Source organism: Onychostruthus taczanowskii, unplaced genomic scaffold (genome assembly GCF_017590055.1).
Source record: "Onychostruthus taczanowskii isolate IOZ18803 unplaced genomic scaffold, ASM1759005v1 scaffold163, whole genome shotgun sequence".
Classification (NCBI taxonomy): Eukaryota; Metazoa; Chordata; class Aves; order Passeriformes; family Passeridae; genus Onychostruthus; species Onychostruthus taczanowskii.
The window spans coordinates 519345-545539 of NW_024498829.1; the positions used below are offsets into that span (position 1 = coordinate 519345).

The 26195-nt window shown below is 36.5% G+C and overlaps 1 protein-coding gene across 1 annotated transcript in view; it reads left to right on the top strand.

Moving 5' to 3' along the window:
• ADCY1 (adenylate cyclase 1) overlaps window positions 1-23598 on the top strand; it is a 150678-nt gene extending 127080 nt beyond the window's left edge. The window contains exons 12-20 of the mRNA XM_041399528.1: window positions 1721-1810; window positions 4621-4877; window positions 5499-5625; window positions 14284-14400; window positions 15530-15676; window positions 16059-16157; window positions 20172-20286; window positions 22290-22414; window positions 23260-23598. Of these exons, the coding sequence (XP_041255462.1) occupies window positions 1721-1810; window positions 4621-4877; window positions 5499-5625; window positions 14284-14400; window positions 15530-15676; window positions 16059-16157; window positions 20172-20286; window positions 22290-22414; window positions 23260-23598 (1416 nt within the window). The remainder of the gene's footprint in view (window positions 1-1720; window positions 1811-4620; window positions 4878-5498; window positions 5626-14283; window positions 14401-15529; window positions 15677-16058; window positions 16158-20171; window positions 20287-22289; window positions 22415-23259) is intronic.
• The last annotated feature ends 2597 nt before the right edge of the window (window positions 23599-26195 follow it).

The window sequence follows — 26195 nt, forward strand, 5'->3', positions numbered from 1 at the left end:
AATACTCATGTCAAGTTTTCAAATGACTACAGTTTTGTGAGAACAGCTGGCAGGATGACTATTGAGAGGGTCCTAGATAGGTTGACAGAATGGGCAAACAGGAATCTTATAAATATAGAATGTATAATGCAAAGTCCAGGTCTTGAGAAGAAATAATGCCATGCAATGACACAGGAGGAGTAACCAACTCTGCAAAAATGGCCCTGAGACTGTGAGGGTCAAGACAGACATTACTTTTGAGCCTCCTGAGGTCCCTTCCAATCAGAACTGTATGATAGTGATGAATGAATGCAGAAATGGTCCTTTTTTATAGTGTCATTTTGGAAATTGCTGTATCTCCCTTGAGACACAGCTTTTCAATCTCAGATTCCTATAATCTGAGCTACTTTTTCTTCAATATGCTCAGTTTTATTAAAGGTGATATACCTCAGGTATCCCAATCTATTTTATTGATGCTAGTACTTACACTGGTGTAGAAAATTAACTCAGATCTATAATACAAATCTGCTACTGATATTATATTGATTACTCCACACCTACATTTACATGTACTTAACCTATATTGAAGCCAGAATATATTTGTAGATTCATACTTACTTTTTTTCCTGTAATTGCTGTATTCTGAAGGCTACAGTAGCTTTTCTCTGACTACTTTGCTGCCTGCTTGAAGCTATGTTTTTGAGGCTGGTGGTGCCCATGAAATTAACAGCTTTTCTTCAAAACTGTTGACTTTTATCCAAAAACCAGGCGTTTGCTTGCTCCATTTAACCTTAAGTGAAATTCAACCTTGATAAATCTGAGCTTCCTCCTTTTAAAGGACACGGGATAGTCCCCACTTTAAATCTGACTATTTCTTGGATTGTATTCTTTACCCTTGAAGTCACTAGAAGTCCTGTGGTCTGAAAGATACATCTAGTAGGTAATAGATGCCCCAAACATTCTTAGTGCAAGGGGAAAGGAAGGAAAGCAGCTTTACCTGGAAGCAGAGTTGATCAGAATGACAGGAACAGGCCTAAGTGCACAGCCTGACAGACTTACCCTTCCTCTTTCACGTTCTGCCACAGGCTTCATAGCAGCAAGAACTTATCACGTAATAGTGTGACAAATGGAATCAGGGTAAAAGTGGAGATAAACAAAAGGTTCACAGGACTCCATTTCACCAGATATTTTTGTTGCCTACTGCTGATTCTGAAAAATTCAATGTTTTTATGAGTCACAATAATTAAAACTACCCTGGCATTTAACCTGCCTATTATAGCAGAAGACACATATACCACTCCAAAATTCTATGTTATCACAGTATGTTCTCTTGGATCACAATTTGCAAGGCAAAGGAGCTGAAAATTTGCAAGGCAAAAGTTGCTTTGGGTATTTTCCCCAAGACAGCAAAATCAAATGCCATTCTAGAATATTATTTGCATCATAAGTAGACACACAACTTAAAATTTCTGAGAGTTTTAATTATAGTGAGAAATAATATATAGCAGTAGTAATTTCACATTTATTATCCCCAAAACTGCAATTACCATTAAAATACACCTACACACTAACAAGTGAATAACAGTTACTACACAACAATAACTGCAATTTCATAATTTGCAGTACAGGTGAAATTTCTGTATCTCTTATTCACTTCTCTTTATAGACTACTGAAAAAGAATGACCTCACTTTAAAAACACCTTAAATATTTTATATATAAATACCTTTTTTTCTTTTTAGTGTTTTCCAGGGTGCCTGACAATACAAATTCGTACCATTTTGTGTATTTTTATTGTGATCTTAATATACTCTGTGGCTCAAGGCTGTGTGGTGAGTATTTGAATCACGTTTCACTTAAGGATCTGCACAACATGCTTGTGCAGATCCTTTAAACACATGCCATATTCTCATCTGATGAATTCCTACTTGTTTTATTTTTCATACTTGCAGAGCATGCTTCTTCAAAATTAAACCCTTTTGCTGCAATTAGAACTTTCACTGGCCTGAGACAGTGTATTGAATTAGGAATGGCAAAGCCATTAGCAAATTACACAGATAATACCTATTCAAAACCAACATAAATTTGTATTTCAGACCTTAGCATCATGTAGACTGTTGGTGTCATGGACTTTATGGGAAAACCATTTTTAAATGTAAAACTTGCTTACTAGTTTAATGGCTAATATTTTGTGACAGACAAGGCATGGTGTCAAAACAAGATTACTATTTCTATGTGACAACTTGTAGAAGATACCTCTGTGTAATAATGGGGATATTTTTAGTCCAGGCAGATCAGAAAGATAGAGAGATCTTAAAATATTGACAGGTTTGTGTAACAAGAAGAAGTGCTTACACTGTGCTACTGATATGATCCATTCACGTCTAATGTCTAAAAAGCTTCTGTTATATGAAGTGAATGTGCTCAAGACTTGTGAAAATTGAGCTTCCTTTACTGTAGATTAGCAGAGAGTTCAACATGGTCAACTTGAATTCAAATGGTATTCAAACTTCCACCTAAGTATTTGTCAGTCAGTTGCCTTGACAAATTCCTAGCTCTCATCTTTAGCATTTTGGCTGCTAATGCTAATGAATTAATAGTGTACTCAAAGGAAAGAATCCACATAAAAATAGCACATGAAACACAACTGGAAATGCTGAGAAGGCAGATGTTTTAAATCATGCTTCTCTGGAGGAATTTGACAATGTGTTCTGATCATTAAGAAGACATGAGCAATTCTCAGTGCTGGGATGCCGAGCCCCGTATTTTGTATTTTGTATTTTGTGTATTCACTCGTCCCTGGACCTGCCCTAAGAACATCATAACTAGTTTATCCCCGTGAACTGGGTGGCTAGAGGGTCCCTTTTCTGTGTATTCCAATGTCCTGAGAGGAGCCAAGAACTGCTGATGTTGAGACATTTCTGGGAATTCCTGAACATCATCTGTGTGAGTAACACACAGCCCTAATAGCACACAGATGTATATTCAGTTCCTAATGTGGACATAAGTGCAAAATGCATAGAGCTTTGCAGTGATTCCAGGCTATCTTCTCAGCAAAGTCTGTGTGTCTGACTTTGGAGCTGAGATTAAAATTATGACAGCCTCCACAGATCTGACCCTTACTTTGACCAAATGAAACAAGCACCATTGTTGCCATTTATGGATAGTGAGAATGAGAAACAGATATCGTAAGTCCTAGGGCAATGCTTAACAACAGTGGTAGACAGATTAGAATTCGGAAGTTCTGACCTCCAACAAGGGAGTGATCATTCAGTTACAACTTAGAACATAACTTAATCCATTCCTGAACAAAAATAACTTGTAACCTAAGTAGAAATGTTGAATCAGTACAAATTATTAATTTCTGTAAAGTAATGCCTCTAGAATTCACATCTGTCGGAAGAGCTAGGTGTTGACATTCCAGTACTGGTTGTATAGCAGATGATATTTTCCTGGATGGATTCCAGATCACTGATGAAGCCTTCATGCATATGTATGTTTTTGGATAAATGTAGTATGAAAGCATTTTTAAGGATATTGAAAAAAATCCCATTAAAAGAGATTTTCCCAATCTCATTTCAAGTTACCCATTATGAGTCTAACTCACATTTTTTTATTTATTATGTCTCATCTTTCTAAGTTAATACAACCTCTTCTAAAATACATGGTTTAATCACCCTTCAGGATGTCAGTTACTTTACAGCATGCTATAAAATTTCATTGTCAGTGGTCAGGATGAAATAAAAAGGTCTTATAATGCACTTGAAAAGAGATGCTTAAGTACAAGACAGGGCTTATGTGATGGTGCCTGTTAAATCAATTTCACACTACCATCCTACTCTCCCCTACTTATACTAACTCTTATCCTTTTCCTTTGTAAGGGGTGAAGGCTGGACTGCAGTTAAAACTGGAGCTCTAGGGACTTGCACTATTTGCCAGAAATTCCCCTCTTTCTTGGGTAACAGCTCTGAGATATGTACATGACATTGTCTTTAGGAAAAGCAGGTTAGATTTCCCCAAATTTCCCATAAGAGATATATGAAAAAAATTTATTTCCCAGTGTCAGAAGGAAATGGAGCTCCTTCGATAACTGAAATGACAGGGGTAATTAAAGATGAGTCCTTGTATTTGAACCATATGTGACAGCAGAAGTAGCTGTGAGATGGAAAAAGATGTTATGTTTAGTTTTTCACTCAATTAAAATGTTTTATTTTGTATTTAAGTAATTGAATTTTATGTGATTTACATAGTCAGTAAAACAATAATTTATTTCTGTGCTCTGTAAAAAAACTTTTTTCACCTGCATGGCCAAATAAAATGTTAATTGAAGTTCCTTAATTTTGCAGGAGCATCCTGGCTTGAGAATCTCTTACATTTGAGCACTGAGGGAAACTATTCAACTAAGCCCACACCTAATTGGATGCCCTTATTGGCATCTAATTAACAAATTGTGTCTCTCCCCTAAAACTCAGTAGAGCATTGCAGGAAAAGGAGATTTTAATACAGCATTGAGCTGAGTGTGAACTCCACAGCCGTATTTTTTCCGGTTAGCAATGAACTACAGTCAGCCTCCGTGGCAACTACATTTCTATTTATTTCATTTTTAACTTTCTTCCCTTCTCACCTCTCCTGTCTTTTCCAGGTTGGCTGCATGCCTTGGGTTTGGAATACCAATTCCAGCAGCTCAATAGTTATAATTTCTCCTGGTGGAACAAATAAAACAATGAATGAACTTCCATGTGACACAGCCCACTATGCTTTCCTTTCCTGTGTAGTGGGGACTCTCACCTTGGCAATATTTCTACGTGTATCTTCCTTGCCAAAAATTATTCTCCTCGTTTTTGTTACAATTTTGTACATAGTTATTCTGGAACTCAGTGGTTACAGAAAAGCAGTGGGGTAGGTATCTTGCAAAATTAAGCAATGGGTAATTTTCTATAGATAGTCACACGTTGTCTATTTATTTCTGAATTGTCCCCTAGTGTTCAGTGCTGCCTTGGAGTAGAACATAAGAAATACATCAGTCATCTTCTCCCAGCAATTGTAGGATCTAGTAACATCCATTAACAGGAGAGCAGCTTTTGGAAGCTGGTAACTGTTGCCCCATTGTCTGTAGTTTTATGTTAATGTACCCCAGCTGAACACTCTGCAGTCTAGCTCTAGCTATCATATGGAATAGAAAAACACAGTTAAAAACTTAACTACCATATTTCAGGAGCCCTCAATCAGTCCCAATTTCAATAAAACTTGTGAGCTTTTCAATGTTTTTATATTTTCTAATAAAAAACATGCACACACATTACAATAATGCATAGCATCTAAAAATCCTCAAGGATTGCATGTTGGTGTGATGCAGCGATCAGATGTACTATCACCCACCTCCCTGCCCAGATGAGCCTCTTCAGAAAAAGCTAGTGATTAGGAGGTACCCATGTGTTGTGAAGTAAGGATCTGATATTAAATGTGCAGTGTTAAGTATTAGACCTGGAATAACACATTTATTTTCTTCTTATTTTTAAGGGGCGGCTCCTTTTATATGCGTGGCTATGAACCAATACTAGCTATTTTGCTGTTTTCTTGTGCTTTAGCACTGCATTCAAGACAGGTGGACTTGAAACTGCGTCTGGACTACCTCTGGGCAGTGCAGGTAAATCAAAGGACTTCATAGTATCCATGCACACAAAATAATGTCTGACTTTTTGAATTGGTTTTCAAATACTTTCAGGACAAATTACTTGGACTCAGACACTCAAACTTTTTCATGTCTATTGGGGTTCACAGAGAAAGATTATTTTAGAGCTTTCTTTCCACAGACCTATACAATTCATTTTTCCTGGAGAATTGATATTTTTTGTTTCTTTGTAGTTGCTCCAGTATATCATTAATCAAATAATATATTTATATCTAATATGCATTAGGAATAAAATGTTACCAATATAAATTTGAGATAAAAAAATTAATCCATGGGAGTTTTTATCTTATATTACAAAAATAAGTGAAAGTAAACAGATATTCAGGTAAACTGAAAAAAAAGCAGGTAAAACTGATGAAAGGAAATATTTAAACCTATATTACGCAAAGAAACTACGGAACTCTTTCCCAGAGGAAGATCAGAAATTTATTTATTTAGATACCAAGTGCAGGGACAATTTTTGAAAATGTATTTCCTAACTATCATAGATGCAGCAAAAACCTACAGAAATTATATTAGCTGTAACACGGGCATCAGGTATGTCTACCTCCTGTCACACCTCTCAGCAGCCTAATTCCCACCTCTAAAGTGTTTTACACTTTCCCCCAAGAGAAGGAGAAAGTTGAATATGTAGGTTTATTTGATGGAATTTGGAAGTTATCCAAACTTACACATCTGTTCTCACCTGCACCCTGTTAATTATTTTGTCAAGAGGACCATTTAAATCATTATAGTGCTTGCTTTTGCACATAACATAAGGACTGGAACACACAGGTTACTGGTTGACTGGAACATATCCCTGGCTGCACTGCATTTTCAGTACCATTTCGAAAAGTGCTTTTCATGTGAGAAAACCAAATGCCACTCTCAGATCTTTTCAATTGTAAATCAGAGACGTATGTGGTGCCACCTTATTTGCATGATAATAATGAGAAAGGAAAAAAATCAGTTTAGGTAGAAAATTCAGAATTTAGGGATCAACATTACTAGCATTCTTTGAAATCAGTACGCTGATTTCAAATTATTATGATTTCAACCGTTATGTTCTTGGCCTCTTAGATTATCTGGGCATATACTTTTCATCTTCTCAATTTCAAGTGGAAGACCTGTTCCCTGTACAGTAAGTAGTAGTGGATAACATGTTAAAAGAAATGCTGTTCTGCTTTCCACTCTGTGTATTGGTTGTAAATTATATTGAGTCTAAGGACTAATTAACATAACAACCAGGAGTACTGTCCATGATGGATGTTGCATGTTGCAGAAGTAGTTGTTTGGCTTACCCATTCAAATGAATAAGCAAAAAAAAAAAAAAAAAAACAAAAAAAAAAAAAAAAAAAAAAAACCCCCAAAAAAAAAAAAAAAAAAAAAGAACAAACCCAAAACATAGTCTTTGCTAGGTTCAGGGAACACTGTTTATTGGAAATACTGTTAAAGCTGCCTTTGAGTAGTTAGGCTATTAATTGTTCAGGAGCCTTTAAGAGGTGACAAATAAGAGCCAGTTTTCTGTAGCTGCTGGACTGCAGGAGCCCTCTATAAGGCTAAAAGCAGTCTTGGTCATGTCTCTCTACAGCCATAGTACTACTTACCATTGAACCATGTTGGCTTAACTTGGTTATATTTCTGATAACAGAAGTTTTACAAAGACCATTGACTTAGTGCACAGGTTCTATGGAGATCTTCTGTTTTGCAAAGTGAGTGTGCTGATTCTTTGTGCAAACACTGAATTGCATGAACCAAATGCTAAGTATAGATTCACATCTCTCAGTAGCCAGTCCCTACCGTGTGCAGATATTCCTGTCATTTTAGGAGGCTTTTCAATTGCTGGCTTCCATCTGGGGGAATTTCAGACCCAAGGGCTATTCTGGAAGCTTCAAGCACTTTGTTTGCATACTTTTAGTAACATTCATTATTGGGCTAGTCCTGTAAAAAATGTTCTCAGATGAATAAAAGCATTTCTGGCATAAGCTGTAATAAAAAGGATTTCATAGATAACTTCTTTTATTTCATCATGAACAACAGTCCAGTACTACTAAATGATACTTTAAACCATGAAAGTGTCCTGAAACCAATCATAGGAATACATAGATACATATTCAGTGGTCTGTGCTAAGGTCTGAGGAAAGCATAATTTGACACATTTTTTTCACCCCATTGGGGGGAAAAAAAGTACTTTGAAGAAGAGCAGTTTTAAATAAGAAAAACTGATTTAAGAAAAGTTACACAGTTTCAAGACAAGTTAGTCCAACTTCCATTCACCTAGGCTGCATTATTAGAACAGTGATAATACAGTAGAATTCATGTACATTGTGTGGAAAAATACATTTTTATGGATGATATGTTTTTAAATTAATATAATATTTATATTTGTACCTTCTGTTCACAAATCAATGCTGTTACAAGCTGTTGATTTGCTATGGGTTTTTTTTCTGTGCCAGAACTTTTCTGAATATCACAGTATTTTCAGAAAATATCTGTTGGTTGTTTTCTTTATATTTTTAATAGGATGTGAGATATTTTTAATAGGAGAATTTCAGTTTCTGCATAACATTATTGTGTAACTCTGTGTTCCTCATATGACAATAACTATGAATAGCAAATATAGGAGATCTTACTTATTTGTGACCGATAATCACTTTTGATTATGCAAATTATTTAATAAAACAGGGAGGGAAAAAAAAAGACTGGACAAATAAATACAAGCCATGAATTCAGGAAGATCCTAAAATTACCAAAAAATGTAGTTGCTCAGTCACCCAGGATTTGCCACTGGAGGAAAACAAGAATAATACAATTATATTATTTCATTTGATGCACTCAATTGGTGCATTCTTTAGGGAGTACTAGAATGTAATTCTGCTGTCTTTTCTACCCCATTACACTTGTAAGAAATAAGAATTTTACAACCTACAGGCAAAACTCGCCAGGTGTCTTAGGACTTCCACTCAAAAACCTGGCTCTACAAAAGCAGTGTGATGTGTTTGTTCCCTGTGGATGTAGTGCCATCTTCAGGTGCAAAAAAATGAGATTCCCATGGCACTGGTGCCCAGTTTCTTTTTAACTGAATCTTGAAACTGTATTGTCATGTGGTTTCTATTTAGTCAGTGACTATTCTACAGCATTTTTAGGCATATCAAACTGTCAAGTGATAAAACTGTTCAGACCACTTCCCAGACAGAGGATCGGTAACCACTTACCAACATTGTAAAAACTGTAGGATCATGTGTAACTATATAAAATACAGTAGATGTTAGTTAGATTGATATAAAAAGTCATAGTAATAAAAACATTTTAAATTTTGTCACCATGTCCAGTGCAAAAATAAAGCCTGCTATTAAATACTGCAGCTCTGCAAATACAATTGGGTTCATACAGAAAATGACCTAGCTGCCACAAATACCAAAGATGTAAGCAAATAGCAGAATGTGAAAAATTATATTGGTCATGCCAATGCACTTTCTTTCTTGTTTCTTTTCAGAATAATCTGTCTTGTTTTTTGAGCTAGCAGCTACTGCATAAATATCATGCTTGCAGCTTTCCTTAACTAACCAATGGGAATAGGGTCAAATAGATGAAGGTTTAAACGCCATTTAGCTGTTTGGATAATATTTCCGCCAGGAATGTAAATACCTGTGATCTGTGCTATTTTAATCTTTCAGCCCCAAGTACTCCTTCTCCCTTCCCAGTGTCTGTTTTTCCTGAGAAAGAATGATGCCTATGCATCCTTTAATCTCATCTGCTCAAGAGTAGGCATTGGAAGCTCATGAGTCACAAGGAGGAAGGACAGTTTTCATTGCACTTCCCTGAAAGGCAGAAAGCAGGAAGCTGGAAAAAGGTCCAGAAAATACCAGTAATTGGCTTACTTCCCTCCTGTATTATCTCTGTGATGGGATAGAGTCCTCACTGTTGGACATGACCAGGTCTTTTTTTTACTTCACCTTTCCTCCTTTATTTTCCCTTGTGAGACATGCAAGGAGACATTTCCTCTTTACCCAAGCAGCTCCTGAGGAAATGAGAGCTGTCTTAGGCAGTGCAAGGCTAGAAGATAGATACTCAAGCTCTGTGCAGTAGTAGCAGAGGAAGTACACTTCAGTTCATATTCCTAACAGATTACTTCAGTAATAAAGCAGGATGTTAGGCATGGTGTGTGGATGATTTAAGAGCAGTCCATGCAGAGATTCCCTCTTGGGTACCAGGAATAATACAGCAGTATTGACCCAGTGCGTGGTCTAAGATAATATGCCTTTGCTTTTCAGCATGAGAAAGTAACTCAGAAGGAATGCTATGCTAATTCCATGAATTTTTTGCTTCTAGTTCTGGGACTAGATCAGGCAGTACTAACACAGCTTAGTTTTCAGGGCACTGCATTGCCCCACCTGAGCATTATCAGCACAAATTTCTCCCAGAACACATGGAGAGAGTGCACTCCTCTCTCTCTCTTTTAGCTAGGAGGTGCTTGGCCTCAAATAGTTCAGGGAACAAAAAAGTAAGACCATTCCCCTTGTTCTGCTGTTAGCATATTTTACCCCCATTTTGGGTTTCCTTTCATTACCCCCTAGGAATCACAGAATCACCATGATATTATTCAATGACTTTCCATGATGTTAGGGGTTTTTCATGTGAAAATGAAGACTTTCTCAAACCCTTAGTGTTTGATTAATCTGACCATGACTCAGGAAAGCTGAGATCCTGTTGCTTAAGCAGTCTGGCAGCACCTCCGGCTATGGGGACCCTTCACAGAGTAGTCTGCTAGATCAGAGTGTAGTTCAACTGATTTGTTCAGGGTCACACACCAAAAGGGAGACCTCCTTATGGGTCTCCACACCTTAACCCACTGCCATTGACTGCTAGCACCCTTGAAGAATCCACATTAACTGTTTGCAGATTAATAAATCTTTATTAATAAAAAACAGTAGCAAGAGCTTAATGTTTTAGGATTGCTGTTGATAGTATCTGACTGCAAAAATGTTTTCAAAGCAATGTACAGACAAGCTCTAATCCCCAGTGAAAGCTCACTAGAGATAATAATTCAGCATGCATAGAGTACACTTCTTACCCCATAGGTGTCCATATGGGGAGAAGAGAGGTTCAGCCTACCAGCTAATCCCAGCAGTTATGATGGAGTCTTCTCTCCTTTCTTAATTCTTCTTTTAAATTTATGCAAAGCCTGAGTGTCATTAGTAATACATATTACCCAGTGAGGGATGGTCATGCCTTGGAGGCAGGTAACATCAGTGTAGTATCTGAGATGACCTTAGGATGGGGATATGTGTCAATCCAAGGAGGGTAATTTTGCCATAGCTGCAAATTCACTAGCAGGACATCTTCCTTTATCTCCCTAGGCTTCCAGTTCCTACGTGGCTTATCAACTAAAAAGAACCACCAAGTACCCTCTTCTCCAAGGATTTCAACAGAGCCTGGTTGCAGTGTCTCCACCCTACTCCACTCCACTCCACTCCACTCCACTCCACTCCACTCCACTCCACTCCACTCCACTCCACTCTCCGTTTAGTTCCCCCTAGATTGTACTATATGTGGAAATTTGGGTGTGCTGACTGTGTTCCATCTGGGGAGTAGCAACCCCTATATTTTCCATACTCTTATCTTTAATTTTAGCTCCAGTCTTTTTCCCACAATCTCATTTTTGGAAACTGAACCCTCTCAGATCTAAAATTGTAGTTAACAGTTTTGCATCCAAAAAGGGAAGAGACACTTCTTAGATGTGTTGAAATGTAGCATTCTATCATTAGCAACGGTGACATCATTAATGCCTTTCCCTGCTCTAAGATGATTTTGCCACCACCTCAGACATGACTCTGATAGATTTGAGACATTAGCTCTTCACTCAAGAACTCAGTTCTCTACTTCTTAGTCATGTGTTGCAGTGTGCTTTTATACTTTGTAATACTTTGTAATAGTTTTGATTTTGTATCCCATTATTCTCCCCAGATGATGTACCCCTTTTGTACCCCCTTCCTCTACCTGTGTAACCATTCTCCTGTGATGAGATCATCCCCCAAATCCCCGCCCTGGCTCTCTGTCAGTCACTCAGCATCCCATCCCTTCTATCTAGATCTTTCGGTCAAAGCCGTCGAGTGATTAGCCCGAAGCCAGGGGTCAGCCCCCCAAGGATGATCTCAACACAGGAGAATGGTTACACAGGTAGAGGAAGGGGGTACAAAAAGGGGTACATCACCTGGGGAGAATAAGGGGATACAAAATCAAAACTATTACAAAGTATTACAAAGTATAAAAGCACACTGCAACAGTCATGGGTGTTCTTTGCTCTGAAACTTTTACATACATAATGATGGATGTATTGGAGAATCTTTTCAATAATTTCTTCCAAAATGAACAATTTGGCCCACAACTTGGCAAGGCAGATGAATTGGACCACACATTTCCACATCAGAAATGAACAACAGCTGCCAATGATTGAGTAACATCACTACGCCTACAATGCATCAAACTGATACTCCACTTACCTACCCCTACTTGATTCCTTTGATTAGTCCAGAAATCTCCACACCTTCACTCAAAAGAGTATTCTTCTTTAGGAAGGTATTCTGCCCGATATTTTATTGGTAGGTTAACTGAGAACCTTAACATTCCTAGGAAGAAAGCAACAACAAAATTTCTTGTTCAAAAAATAGAGGAATGGATAAGGAAGACCAGAATGGATATTTTATTGAGATCATCAATTCAGTTCACAAATCTATTTGCTGTTGTCAGAATAAAATTTTCCTCATTCCAGTGTGATGTAAAATGCAAAAAGTTGCAAGCTTGGTTTGTATTTTCAGCTGAAGAATCTTTTTATTTTTCCTGTTAAAACATTTAAATTCCAACAGTCAAACTAAATGCCAGAGGCCATTTCACATGTTTATAGAAAACAGTAAGTCAGAGTTATACCACCAAAATAGGGGAAGGATATTTTAAGAAAAGAACATGTGACATTTAAACAGTGAAATAAGTGTCAAGAAAACAGCTCAGAAACAGGAAATAGATAGAATAAAAGCTTCAGGTATATTTCTTGCAAAATTAATTGCTATTTAAAATTTACTGATATTTCACCTCTAGAACAGGTTCATTTCTTATTACCCAAATTAGAGTAGGAGCTGAGAATTTATTTTAAAAGGCAACAATTCCTGGAGGATTTATGTTTATGAAATCAGTTCTCTTTCAGAATTCTTTCTACTTGTAAAGAAATTTTAAAATGCAGAATAAACTGCAGGCCAAACAGACTGTGTAATCTGAATAAAAACATTGTTTCCTAAGTTTTGTCATGGAAAACAAAACTTAGCTACCTGGGAAAAAAATCACATGAAATAATATTGTTAGACTATACAAAAGCAAGAGGTGACTGGTTTTCTCCTACTTAAACAGGAATGGATACTGAGAAATTATGTGGACTTCGTAATAGATCAGGATACCAAATTTCAGGTATAAATGGGACACCAAGAAAGATTAGAACAGGTTCATCAATGACTTATGTGACTGAGGTTTCTCAACAGTATTTGAGAATTTGACTTTCCAATCTTCTACTGACTGTAATTAGATAAACAAAATCACATTGGGACCAGAGTAGATTATTTGTGTGTGTGACTGAGGAACAAAGAATAAGCTGTGATTTCTGTGAGATGAATATGATACGGATAAGTGTTTTCTAATTGAAATCAGTGTGAGGCCAAAAGTCACTCTAAGAACAAGGAGCAAATTCCAGTAAAGTAATTTTGCACATGAATCTACAAAAGACTAGGCTGGAATTTGCAAACATAGGAGTCCCAAATGAGATTCCTAGATATTCAATATTTTTCAAATAAGGGGTCTGATTTTTAAAATAATTTCCTACTATATGACTCACATTAACTCTGTGAGTCGAGCACTTGTAGTAAGATGCCAGTATCTTGGGTTAGGGACCTCAGATGTGTTAACTCATAAGCACTCTTCCAGAATACTGTCATTCACATCAATAACAGAATTTCTGTTGTGAAGGAACTATATATATTTTCATGACAAACACCAACATAATTAAAACAATCTCTAGAAATGTTAACTACTTTTATATAACTTTTTTGAAATTGTACATCATTCTTAAGGATGCACAATTTTAAAATCTTTTTCTCAGTTGAATATATAGTCTTATCAGATTTGTTTCAATTTTACTGCAAAGTACATAGGTTTGCTTTAAACACTGGAGAGTCTCACTGGCATCTTTTGTCTGAGAGATGGATCAAATACTGCTGTCACTGTATTGAACTACCTCAGAAGTAATTGGCTCCCAAGGCCAATGTGATTTAAGTGGGATTATTCTGGTTTACTTTGTAAACATATAAAGTTTCTATTTAAAAAAAAACAGAGAACTACAGAAGATACCAATACACTTAGCTGATCAAACCCTGAAAACATAGCTGAGAGACTTTAGCTTGAATTACTAAGGATTTAAAGGGATTTTGCCTAATGTGGAAGCATGGTACAGGAGAATTGTTCTCAACCTACATTGCTACTCTACATTTTGTTCATTTTCATTCCAAAGGATGAATTAATATAAGCTATTTGAAAGGCTCAGCTAAGTTTTTGGTTTTTTTAAAGTTTTTTTCTTTTCCTCTATTCCAACAGGCAGAAGAAGAGAGAGATGATATGGAGAGAGTCAAGCTGGATAATAAAAGAATTCTTTTCAACCTATTGCCAGCCCATGTTGCACAACATTTTCTTATGTCTAATCCAAGAAATATGGTAATTCAAGATAAAATTTAAATACATGCCTTAAGGGCCTGTGTTGCTTGGGCCACCTTACACCTATGTGTTTTCAAGAAAGGCTTGGAAGAAACTTTGTTCACGTAAAAATAGTAGCTTTGTAAAAAATTTGCATTCAAGAATTAATTTGAGATTATTTCTTTTGCTGTATTGTCCTCCTTCTCTGAAGAATTTTAATAAAATTCAGGATAAGGGAAAATTGCCATTCAAAATCAATGTAACCAAATACCTGCATGTAAATCACTTTTTGTTTTCATTTTCCAATCAATGAAGGATATTGGAATTTATCACAGTGTTGCATGAGCTCAGTTTGGTTCTGAATGGTGAAGTGTATGAACTTCCAGACATGTATTAACCACTCTAGTTCTGGAAAGTATGCCACCATTACCAAAACCATCTATTTAAAGTTAAAACCAGAGAATTGTACATACTTAAGGAAGACACAGATTAACATAAAAGGCTGCAGTGACTAAACAAGTTGGTTCAAGAAGGCCTTATGAGAGACCTTCTGATGATCTGAAAACCTTCAGCACTGGAGTAGCTGTAATATCCGTGATACTGTTCTTGAGAGTTTGGCTCTAAGTATTTGAATCTTGGAAGAGTGATTTTGCTTTCTTTGAGCCTTCCAAATTTTTAAGCAGAAACCTTACCATACAGAACAGCATTATATTATATAGGACTCCACAACACATGGAAAGACTTGAAGGAGTGAGGCCAGTTATGTAACACAGGATAAAATTGGTCCATCTCTTATTTTACTTATATAACAAGATTGAGAAAACGTAATTATTTTTCTCATACAATAGAAGTTCTATAATTCTTACAACTTTGTCCAAATTTTGGCTCACTGCTTCTATGTCTAAACAGAAAAAAAAAAAAAACCTCTAAGTTGTTTTAAATTGGTTTAACACCTTGGGTGTTAATTTTCTATTGTGGTCTTAAGTGAAGATACCTTTCAACATTATTTTAAGAAGTCTGGTTTTCTCTTTAGAAAAACGGATGGCCTTTGTCCTAGCTATTGCTTAGCAGTAGAATAAGTAGTGTAATAATGATATTTAGTTTAGATTAGTCTTTTAAAATAAACATTACATCTGCTTATGAACTACAGGACCTTTATTACCAGTCATATTCACAAGTGGGAGTGATGTTTGCTTCCATCCCAAATTTCAATGATTTCTACATCGAATTGGATGGCAATAATATGGGAGTGGAATGTTTGCGCCTGTTAAATGAAATTATTGCTGATTTTGATGAGGTAAGAAGGTCTAAACACTTTGTCTTTTGACCATACCAGTTCTACCAAATAACTATCAATGAGAATATCTGAAGTAAATCAGTGTATCTTAAAATGTTTAATAAAACAGTACTATAAGCTTCCTATTTAATCATAGTTTGTGTCCACTAGCCTTCTCTAAAGTACCAAATTTGTACTTTTAGGCACATGACTCTGACCTAAAATTTTGCTTATATAGAAGCGTATCAAAAATGAAAGTTAAAGGCTTTTTTTTTCATTGACCTCCAAGTGGGTAAGACTTAACTTAGCAAATATTACATAAATTTGCACATACTATCTGATAACTATGGTTGCTTCTCTAAAATATTATGTAATATTTAACAGTTTTATGTTTTAAACAAAGCTTATGGACAAAGAATATTATAAGGATATTGAAAAGATCAAGACAATTGGAAGTACTTATATGGCAGCTGTGGGACTTGTACCTACTTCAGGAACTAAGGTAAGAAGATTTTATATGCCAGTCTTATGTGAAGGAACCATTTTCCTTCAATTTCCAGAGGAACATCAAAAGCACAACTATTTCTGTGAGATTACTGATAACTTTTATGGCTTCTTTACAACATTCTGAACCTGAATTTCAAAGAACAGCTGGAGCCAGAAAAGGAAAACTGCCACACTTGCTTATGTAGCTTCTCTTGTGATTTCATTGTCTGCAGCTTAGAATTCCCTGCAAGCTGGTGCCTAAAAGCCTCTAAAACAGTGGTAGTGTTTTAAACCTGGTATCTTAGATATCCTTGTAAGATGCAGGGAAAGGTAGACTCTAGGTGTAGTGAATTGCTGTAAAACAGAAGACTGTTAAGATGCAGTTTTTATATATATTTTTAATTTTGAAATCTGAATGTAACCTACAAGTAAAATGAACACCCTCTCCCAACCCCCATCATGGACAGGAACTTTGTGCTAGGTACAGTGCTGCACTGTACCTGGTCTCTCCAAATCAGCTCTTCTTCATCTCTACCATTAGCATTCTATTTACCACTTTAATTACTCAGCAATAAAAAAAGTCTAAGTCATTTCAAGCCCATTAACTCTGTGTCACAGTTCTTTTGTATCCTCATCACTACCTCTTATAATATTATTCTTACATTAAGTTACTATCTTGTAACACAAATTTCCTAGATTTCCAAGCAGCATTTGGAAAGTCAGAAAAAACTGTGGGCATCATATTAAATGCATAGTATACAGAGTACTATGCATGTTAGTAATTACACTAATAAAACTAAATCATAAAAATTTTATAAAATTAATAATATAAGAATAGTATGAAAATTAAAGCAATCCATTCACATTCTTTCAGTGTGAACTAGCTAGTTCTACTCTTTCATCTACTCATCTGAGCAGATGAAATCCATTCATCTGCTCAGAGTTTTCAGACACTTTTCCCTTGTTCTGATATGCATGTAGATATGTTGTAGACATATGTTGAATACATTAGTGCATGTGGTTTAGCATCGAAAAATAATACAAAATTAAAAGGCAAAAGAAAAAAAAAGAAAAACAGAAGAAGTCCTGTGGACTTTTTAGCACCAACTATTCCTGCTAAGTAAATAAAAAACAAGACCACATTTCAATCAATAGTTACAATCATTTGGAGTATATCACACAACTAAACTTCTGGTCTGCAAAGTATTTCCAGCTGATGCCTTCCTTTGTATCATTCCTAGAAATCTATACATTACCAAAAAAAAAGAAGTATTTTTAAAATTCTGTTTATCCTAAAATGTTTGACTCATGGGTTCTGAGACAGCAAAAAACCACTTATCTTTAGAATGTTTTCAGTGTGTGATCTGAGGCAAACAGGCAGTAGCATACTTTTGTGTCTGCTATAAATGCTCTTTGAACTATAATCCTCAAAACAAGTGTGTTATTGGGTAACTTTGGCAGCATATGTTCCAAAACCTAAACATGTTTTTCTCTTGTATTTTATAGTTGTTGAGTGAAGGGTCAGCTGAGTTAGTCCAGTACTGAAGATACTGTTCTGAGCTTATGATAGTAATGCATTTTAAATCACTGCAGAAGATCTTGTACAGAACTGTCTTCCTTTTAAATCTTGGGGCAAATATTGATTTTTTTTTCTATATATGTAGAATTTATTAAAAAGTCTGTGTTGCAGAATAATTGTCTGTCATATGAAGCAGACAAAAATTTAACTTAGGGTTTCAGCTCTTCTGTGATCTCTCCTTACTGTTCACGTGATGCAAATGAATAGAAATTACTCACATCCTCTTGCCAGTTTCGCAGTTCTTCAGCATACACCTGTATATTAGAAGTCTGATAATCTTGGCTGGCCTGTCAAGCACTGACAATCACTGGCAGCTTCACACAGTCCCTGGGCTGTCCTATGGAGTCATATGTGTCAATGGGGAACCGTAAGACATGCAAGTGCCTCTGGTCTGCCCTCTGCCAGGAGTGTTCCTGGTTCAACAGATAATCTGGCACAGCCTCTGATTTTGGATCACTAATTTCATACCAGGATTTGGACATGAACAGAAAGCAGTGGATGGGGTTAATTGTGCTCTTAACTGAAGATATTTGTACTCTTAAGAGCCCAGCACCCTGACAAACTTAAATATTTAAATCCCATATTTTACTGGACTCCTGTTTCTGCACCTTGACTTCAGCAGGTGACTGCAGTAAATGCTTATTGCCTCTATTGCAGTGACTTTGCTGTGATGCTCTGGGCAGTCTTTCCAGTAACTACTCTGATGTTTAAATAAATAATTGCTTGTTCTATCAACAGGGCAGCATAGAAACCAAACTCTTTGTAGATCTTTTACACAATATAAATTTATTTTATCTCTTTTTCACCAGGATCCTGACTTCAGCAGGGTCCTAACTTTGTGTTCTTCAGTGCAGGTTCAAGACTTTGGCCCTAATCCTATTGAGAGGCATCTGTCACCTGCAGTGCACTCAATATTTGTCAACAGTCCTTTCTCCTGCAACTCTGAAGGGCATTGCAGGAAAACAGAACGTTCATCAGACAGCAAATAAATGGAAGAGAGGAAACAAAAAGAAGATTAGAAATCAAATATAATTATGCACTGCTCTCTCCCTACTCTTGACATTGACTATTTTATCCTTCTCTGTTGGAAATATATCCATTAGCTCTTTAAGCTTAATTCTTGTTCTTCCTTTGTGTTGGTGATTTTGAAAAGAGTAGAACTAGCTAGTTCACATTGAAAGAAGCAGAATTCCAGACATCCAGGCAGGTAAATAAAAATATCCTTTATCCTTCCCAAAAGTTGGGACTGGCACAAGGATGACTTTCATAATTTTTTGGTAAATTTCCTAGCCACATAAAGCAACCCATTCAAACTGAGATGAATGAAGGAAATAGCAACCTGTTTCTCAGTTTTTTCAGCCATTGTTTAGCACTGCATTTATAAAATCTCACTATCATGGCAAAAACTCAGCAAGCTTTCATCTCATGCCAGCTTGCACAGTCCTGTTGTGTAAGACCCTACGGAAGCTGCCACTGACCTTGAATTTCTTTCACCATATCCTACCTTTAGCCCACTTTCACTTTTCAAATTTGTTTAAAAATTCATATTTCTTATTCAAATAAGAGCAGAGCATAAAAGCAGTGATACTGACTTGAGTCAAAGGTTTATTCCGGTAACCTGTCTTTAATTAACCAAGGTTAGATCCTGGGGGGAGAGCATGAGTTACCAAACAAATATGCAAACCTCTCTTTTCCACTTTCTGATAATATGCTGTTTAGATTTTTACTTTGTCGCAAATATTTATTTAATGATCTTTAGAATTATGTTAGAATCTTACTAAGTTTTGGAATCTACAATATCCTCTGAAAATTAGCTGCACAGTTTAATAAGACTGGATTTGTAAAAATTCTTTTCTTATGTCTGGGGTTTTATTTACAAGTTAATACTTCACCTTTTCATTTGATCCCTTTTGGTCCAAAAACATTAGTTCATTTAGATACATTTGATAAGCCCTTCAACTTGCCTGGAAAGGCAAAACACAGGGGTGTTCTGCACCTCACAGGATTAAACCTAACAGGAATTTTGTCAATGGGAACAGCATGCACCCCATGGAAGCTGGGAGCTAGCAAAAGCCCAAAGGGAGAAGAGGGCAGAAACTGTAGTTATTAATAATCATCAGGCAAAGTAGTTTTTAAAGAAAGCAGGTTATATTCCCTGCTACACTCAAAACAAACATCTGCAGCTCTCTAGCAACAGAACCACTTTACCATGGGAACTTTGCTTTCCATTCTTCCCAGAAATCAAAAGGAGAGAGAGAAGAAAAAAAAATAGCAGAAGAAAAGAATGCATGTGCTGCAGCTACCATCAAAAGTTTCCCTTCACAAACAAAAAAATTGGCTAGATTCTTTTCCTAAGACAACTGTTTGAGCTTCTCATTATTTTTCACTTTCATATTTAACCTGCATCTCAGTACCATACAAATCTAACGTGCAACACTATTTTGTTTCTAGGCTAAAAAATCAATTTATTCCCATCTGAGTACACTGGCAGATTTTGCAATAGAGATGTTTGACGTTCTTGATGAAATCAACTATCAGTCTTACAATGACTTTGTCCTACGAGTTGGTAAGTCATTCTTACAATTATCACACAAGCAGAAGATTGTTTTTCGTTGGCTTTTCCTGTGCTATCAGCAAAGGATTACCTGTCCTGCAGTCATGATTAAAACTGAAAATTCTCCATTAGTGAGAGAGTCACATCAATGTAAAAGGTCAGCAGTCTGGATGATGTGCATTATAGTAAGGAATTGTAATTCCCTCCAATTCCAGTGTGCTTACTTAATCCATGGACCCCTAAAAGGAAAGCACACCATTAATTTTCTACAATATTAAGAGTGTACCCAATCTTGTGGCTTACACTTGGAGGCTGGAACAATAGCTTGCCTCTGGGCAGAGTGAGAATTGAATGCCCAGAAGAATCTACCCCAAACACTGAAAAAATACTTAAACAAGCTTGTCCAGAGCCAAAGGGCTTTAGAGTTGCAAATTAACACTGGTAAGGGAACATTGCTAAACTGCTGAAAATTGGGTCTTACTGTATTACACTAAGTTGCATCTGCAAAAGCTTTGTTGGCATTAAAATTGCAATGGGAGCTTTTTCTCCACAGACACCAAATCACCTTAACCAGTCCTGTTTTCTCCAACAAATCAAATCCTCTGCTCTGCACGACACAACCCTTCCCATGCAATCCTTTACATGTTATGTCTTACCACTAATTTCTCTCAGCCTTCTTAGAGATCAAGTTCCCTGCTTCCCTTTCTTCATGTATCTTGCTCCTCTGCAGTGGTACTTCTACTGCTGTTCTCATTTTATTGAACATTCTAACGCTGATAGTTTTCTTCAGCTTCTTTCTCTATATATTTTCATGGCTGACTTGTGAGAATGAGCTGGGCTATAGGAAAACTGAGGTTGCTAGCAGCAGAAGATTTAAAGAGACCAAAGACATCAAAGGCAGCAACAGAAGAGTTATACATCTTTGACCTCCTGTACATCTTAATAATTATAAACCCTAAATTCTCTTTGAACTCTGTTATAACTTGTTTTTCCAGGTTCACAAAGGATCAAATATCTAACCCTCATTCTTCTGCATAAATTGCCTAGAAAAGCCCTTGCACAGAATGTCATGCAGGGTTTAGTACCTGCAACTCTTCAGGGCACTCAGAAGGAACATCCTCTTTTATCTTCCAAACAAGATGCTGAAATCAGTCAGTAATGTAGAATTGAGCTCTGCAGTTTCCAAAAAAATATGCTTGAGCCATTTTCACATACTTTTGTTGTCTTCTACTGTCTCTGGGATCTGAGTTGTCTAGTACTAACAACCAACTTGACACACTTCCCTTACCCCAATCTTTGTGTATTCCAGACCATTATTTCTGTTCCACTTGGAGAACCTCCATTAAAACCTCCATTAAAAGGCTTTACATATGCAACTGCAGTGGAAGTTATAGGAAACAATTAAAGATCTTTTACAGTTTGTCCCATTTTCAGCTAAACTCTGTGCTACCACTGCTTTTCTTCTTTTCTTTAAACAAACATTGGATTTTTAAAAAATCCACAGAACAATCAAATTTTTTTGTTGTCGATCACATTACATTTCCAATAAGATATCCCAAGGAATTTCTTTGTTATGTTTCTAAGACTTTTACAAATGCAGAATCTACTTGGCATTAATTTAGTCACAGAATCATGAATATGCTAAGGGATCATCAAGTAAGAGAGCCATCAGGGTCATCAAACCCAACTCCTGGCCCTGCACAGGGCAGCCCAAAAAGTCACACCATGTGCCTGAGAGCATTGTCCAAATGCTTCTTGGATTCTGTCAAGCTTCTTGATGTGATTATTTCCCTGGAGAGCTTATTCCAGTGCTCAGTCCCCCTTTGGGTGAAAAACCTTTTCCTGACACCTAACCTAAACTTGCTTTGACTCAGCTGTATGATGTTAACATATATTACTGTATTACCAAAAAAAAAAAAAAAGCTAAGACACTTGTGTCAAATCTGTTTTGCAGGATTCATGTTTCCTTTTGATAATATACTGTAGTGAAAACCAAACTCGTTGTTTAATTTTAGGTATTAATGTTGGACCGGTAGTGGCGGGAGTCATTGGAGCCAGAAGACCACAGTATGATATCTGGGGGAACACTGTGAATGTTGCCAGCCGGATGGATAGTACTGGAGTGCAGGGAAAGATTCAGGTGAGTGCATTCTGAAACAATTTTGCAAACTTTACATACTTCCTGTTTTATATGTGGTTACATTTTCAAGAAGACTAAGAAAACACAGCCTCTCATTGTTCTTATGGAGAGGGCAACACTCCAGATGACTCACCATCGGAGGTCAAACAACCATAATTGTTTTCCATTTTATACACTTCACTCCTTAGAGAAAATGAAATACTCAAATAAATAATTTCCCATCAAAAGAAACAAGAGTTCTCTGCTTCATTGCACATAGTTGAAGGTAAGCCTGGGAATGCAAACACTGCCAGTCTTTGTGCTGTAGAACTTTTGTCTAAATAAGACCTATAAGGAAAGGATCTATACTCATTTGCATCTTACCACATTTTATGTAGCTCTAAAAATTGCTCGGATACTTTGGATTGGAGAGGTGATGCAGACAGAGAACATTGTTGTTCTACTACTAGAACCTGTGGTATTCCTTTCAAAAGTTCAATGAACACCTGCAGTACCTTATCCAAAGTATCTGTCAAATCTCCAGGGATCAAAAGGTCTTCTGCAATAAATTAACATCACTAGAACTGATACAGCTTACAATTTGGTTACATATCTCTGTTGGATGGAGCTTAATCTGCCTGTGTATTTATATAAATCAAGACCAGAAATTCTGCTTTTCAGATTCCAGTTTTATCAGTGATCTTTACTTCTTAAAGAAAATTCTAAGTGAGCCTGAGAGCAGCTGTAGGTGATAGTCGATTCTGTTTATGCATATTTCATGACTAAGAAGTAAAATGGAGAGGGGTGGGCTACTACATGAACAGAAAAAAGTAACAGGTTTGTTGTTTTTTTTTTCCTGTCTTCAGGTAACAGAAGAAGTTCAGCGGATATTAAAAAGATGCAGTTATGAATTCGTGTGCAGGGGTAAAGTTAGTGTAAAGGGAAAAGGTGAAATGTTGACCTATTTCCTGGAAGGAAAGGCTGATGGAAATAATTCCCAAACACGGTCATTAAACTTAGAGCGGAAAATGTATCCTTATGGGAGAGCAAACATTCAAACAAAACTGGGCACCAGCTGTCCAACGGTGTCCTCAGTTACTAGCTTTACTGTAAAACCTGGTCTTGGAGCAGGTCAAGCATCTGCCACTCAAACAAACCAAACACTGCATTATCTTCCTTCTGTGCCAGCTGTGAAGGAGGCATAGAAAAAAGGAGATTTGGTTGAGCCACTTGCAGTGAACTTAGCAATGATTGCCTGAATTTTTACTAAGAAGTCAGAGGTCATAGGCCATGTCATTAACCAAGGACCACTACAACCCAACCAAAGAGAACTTGGGGACTGTGTAATCAACTCTTGGGATGGAACATATAAGGGCTAGCAATTCTGTTATGAAAAGTCAAAATGGGATTTTCTGGAAATGAGGCATATTTTCTTGTCATTTTTAAACAGTAGATGAAAACAGAAAAATGTGCAAGCAATTACTTATGTGTGTGTGTGTGTATATATGTTTTAATCCATATATGCACACATACAAACAGTTCTGTGTAGACTTAATAGAAATTTATAGAGATGAACATAAAATGTGTATTTATTTACACATCCACCTGCAGAGACATAGCAAAGAGATTTCTCTTTCTGTCTTAGCCAGAATTGTTGGGTCTGGGATTAACAAAGCTGCATTTAACCATGGAATGTGGAACACCTGGAGACTTTCCAGGGCTACAGTAAGACTCTGAGAAACTGTGCTCCCAGTGTATGAATTAATTCAACGAGAACAGTGTTTGTTGTGCTGTCAATGGCAGATTAATGAAGACTGGATTCAGTTAATTACAGAACCCTAATATTTTTTTTTTTTTTTTTAGTTCTCCTTGCATGCTCCAAAAACTTCCAAAAACTTTTAATCAAACCATTACACTAGGATATAAAGTATATAAATCACAGAGCTTAAAGTTTAGGCAAAAAAACAATATATATTCTTTCCATTTAAAAAAATAAAAGAGTGGTAGAGCATAGAATTTGCTGCCTCTTTGTATGTCATTTGTATGTCATTTGACTCTGTGCAAGACAGAGGAGCTACCCAGCAAGCACAGCAATATGCTTCTGCAATATAGAAACATTCCTGTATGTACAGTGCTGATTCCTGTATGTACAGTGCTGATTTTACTGAGGAGCAGAAGGATGGTATTATTTCAGGCTTTTAGAAATAGCACAAGTCCTGTGGCTCAAGTCCAGGATTTACCATTCTAAACAGCTCAAGGAACAGTCTTGTACTGGTGGCAAACATGCTGCTGCTAGTTTTGTGACATTTGTATGTTTGCCAACATAGTTTTATATATTAATTGACATTTAAATTTATGCCACATTCACTCTGGCTTAAATTTATGCCAGACTCACTCTTCAAAGCTGTACAATTATAGAAAGCTATAATTCTGAGAAACAAACACAGTCAAACTTTGCCAAATGAGGAGAACTGGTAAATGTGCCAGGAGAGCAAGCCTGCTCTTAATCTGCATAAAAAGGAAAATATTGTGGCTGTTTTTCTCTCTACTGCTGCCCACATAATATTGTTTATGGTCTCATACTGAAGTGATGAGCTGGATGTGAAATATGGAGGGCAACTCCATAGTTGAGGTGACAGCAGTTGAAGGTTCATCCTGCTGAGGGACATGTACTCCATGGACATGTGCTATATTGTCCTGATGGGGATTCACAGGCTAGCTAACCTCGTCTGCTTTCCAAAAGAGAAATAAAACTTTACTTTGCCTAAAAACATGCAAAACTTCCTTTTAACAAGCAAAAGAATCCACACCTCCCCCCCCCCAAAAAAAAAAAAAAACCCAACAAGATCAAAAACCAACAACAAAAGCAAAAGCCAAAAAAAACCAACAAAAACAACCCACAAAAACAAAAATCTCACTCCAGAGTGCAGAAGTTGTACAGATTGTACAATAGAAAATTTTCATGCAGTAGGTTTCACACTTTCCTTTGGTGTGCCTATTTTGCAACAGATTTCAGTGGAAAGAATGTTCTGAGAGAGTCCCCTCTAATCAGCTTTTGCTTTGGAGCAGTAATTTTTGTGTTAAAAGTATATGATAGCACTGTGTCAGTAGATGCAAATGGTTAAAGAAATGTTGCAGGATTTTATGTTCTCCACTCAGGATACTCTGAGACTCCAGTGTTTTTCAGCAGAGTTTTAAATTAATTTTTATGTACTCTGTCTGCTGGGTGCTTCATTACAAAGCTGGCAAAGTTAATCTTATGATTAAAGTGACTATAAAAATCTGAGAACTGCTTCTTAATTGTACTGTACAGGTAATATGCACCCTGACTGAGCTGAAGAAAGTCACTGCATTTCTTTAGCTACCCAGTTCACAGATATTCTTCTAGAATAATTTATTTCTGGTTTTGAGACTTTCAAATAATTTAAAAAATATACACGTAGGGAATACAGATTTAAAATAATAAATATTTACATAAATAAACTGAGTAAGTGGCATTCATGTAAAGCACACTTCACATTTATGCTCTCTAACAGGTTTATAAGAACTAAATAATTACATGGGTAAGTTAAATATTTAACCAAGTTGGAAAACATTATGTGTAATAGCATTGATCACTTAGTTCCTCTCTCAGAGTCCATGCTACACAGTTTTTGAATTCAATTAATTTGGTATAATTTCACTGATAATAATGAAATAAAAGCATCTTCTGATCCTAGAAGTAGATCTGGTAGTATGTGAACACATTGACCAAACACACCTATTGGCCCACCCAAAACTTTCACAGTGAAGTTACTTATTT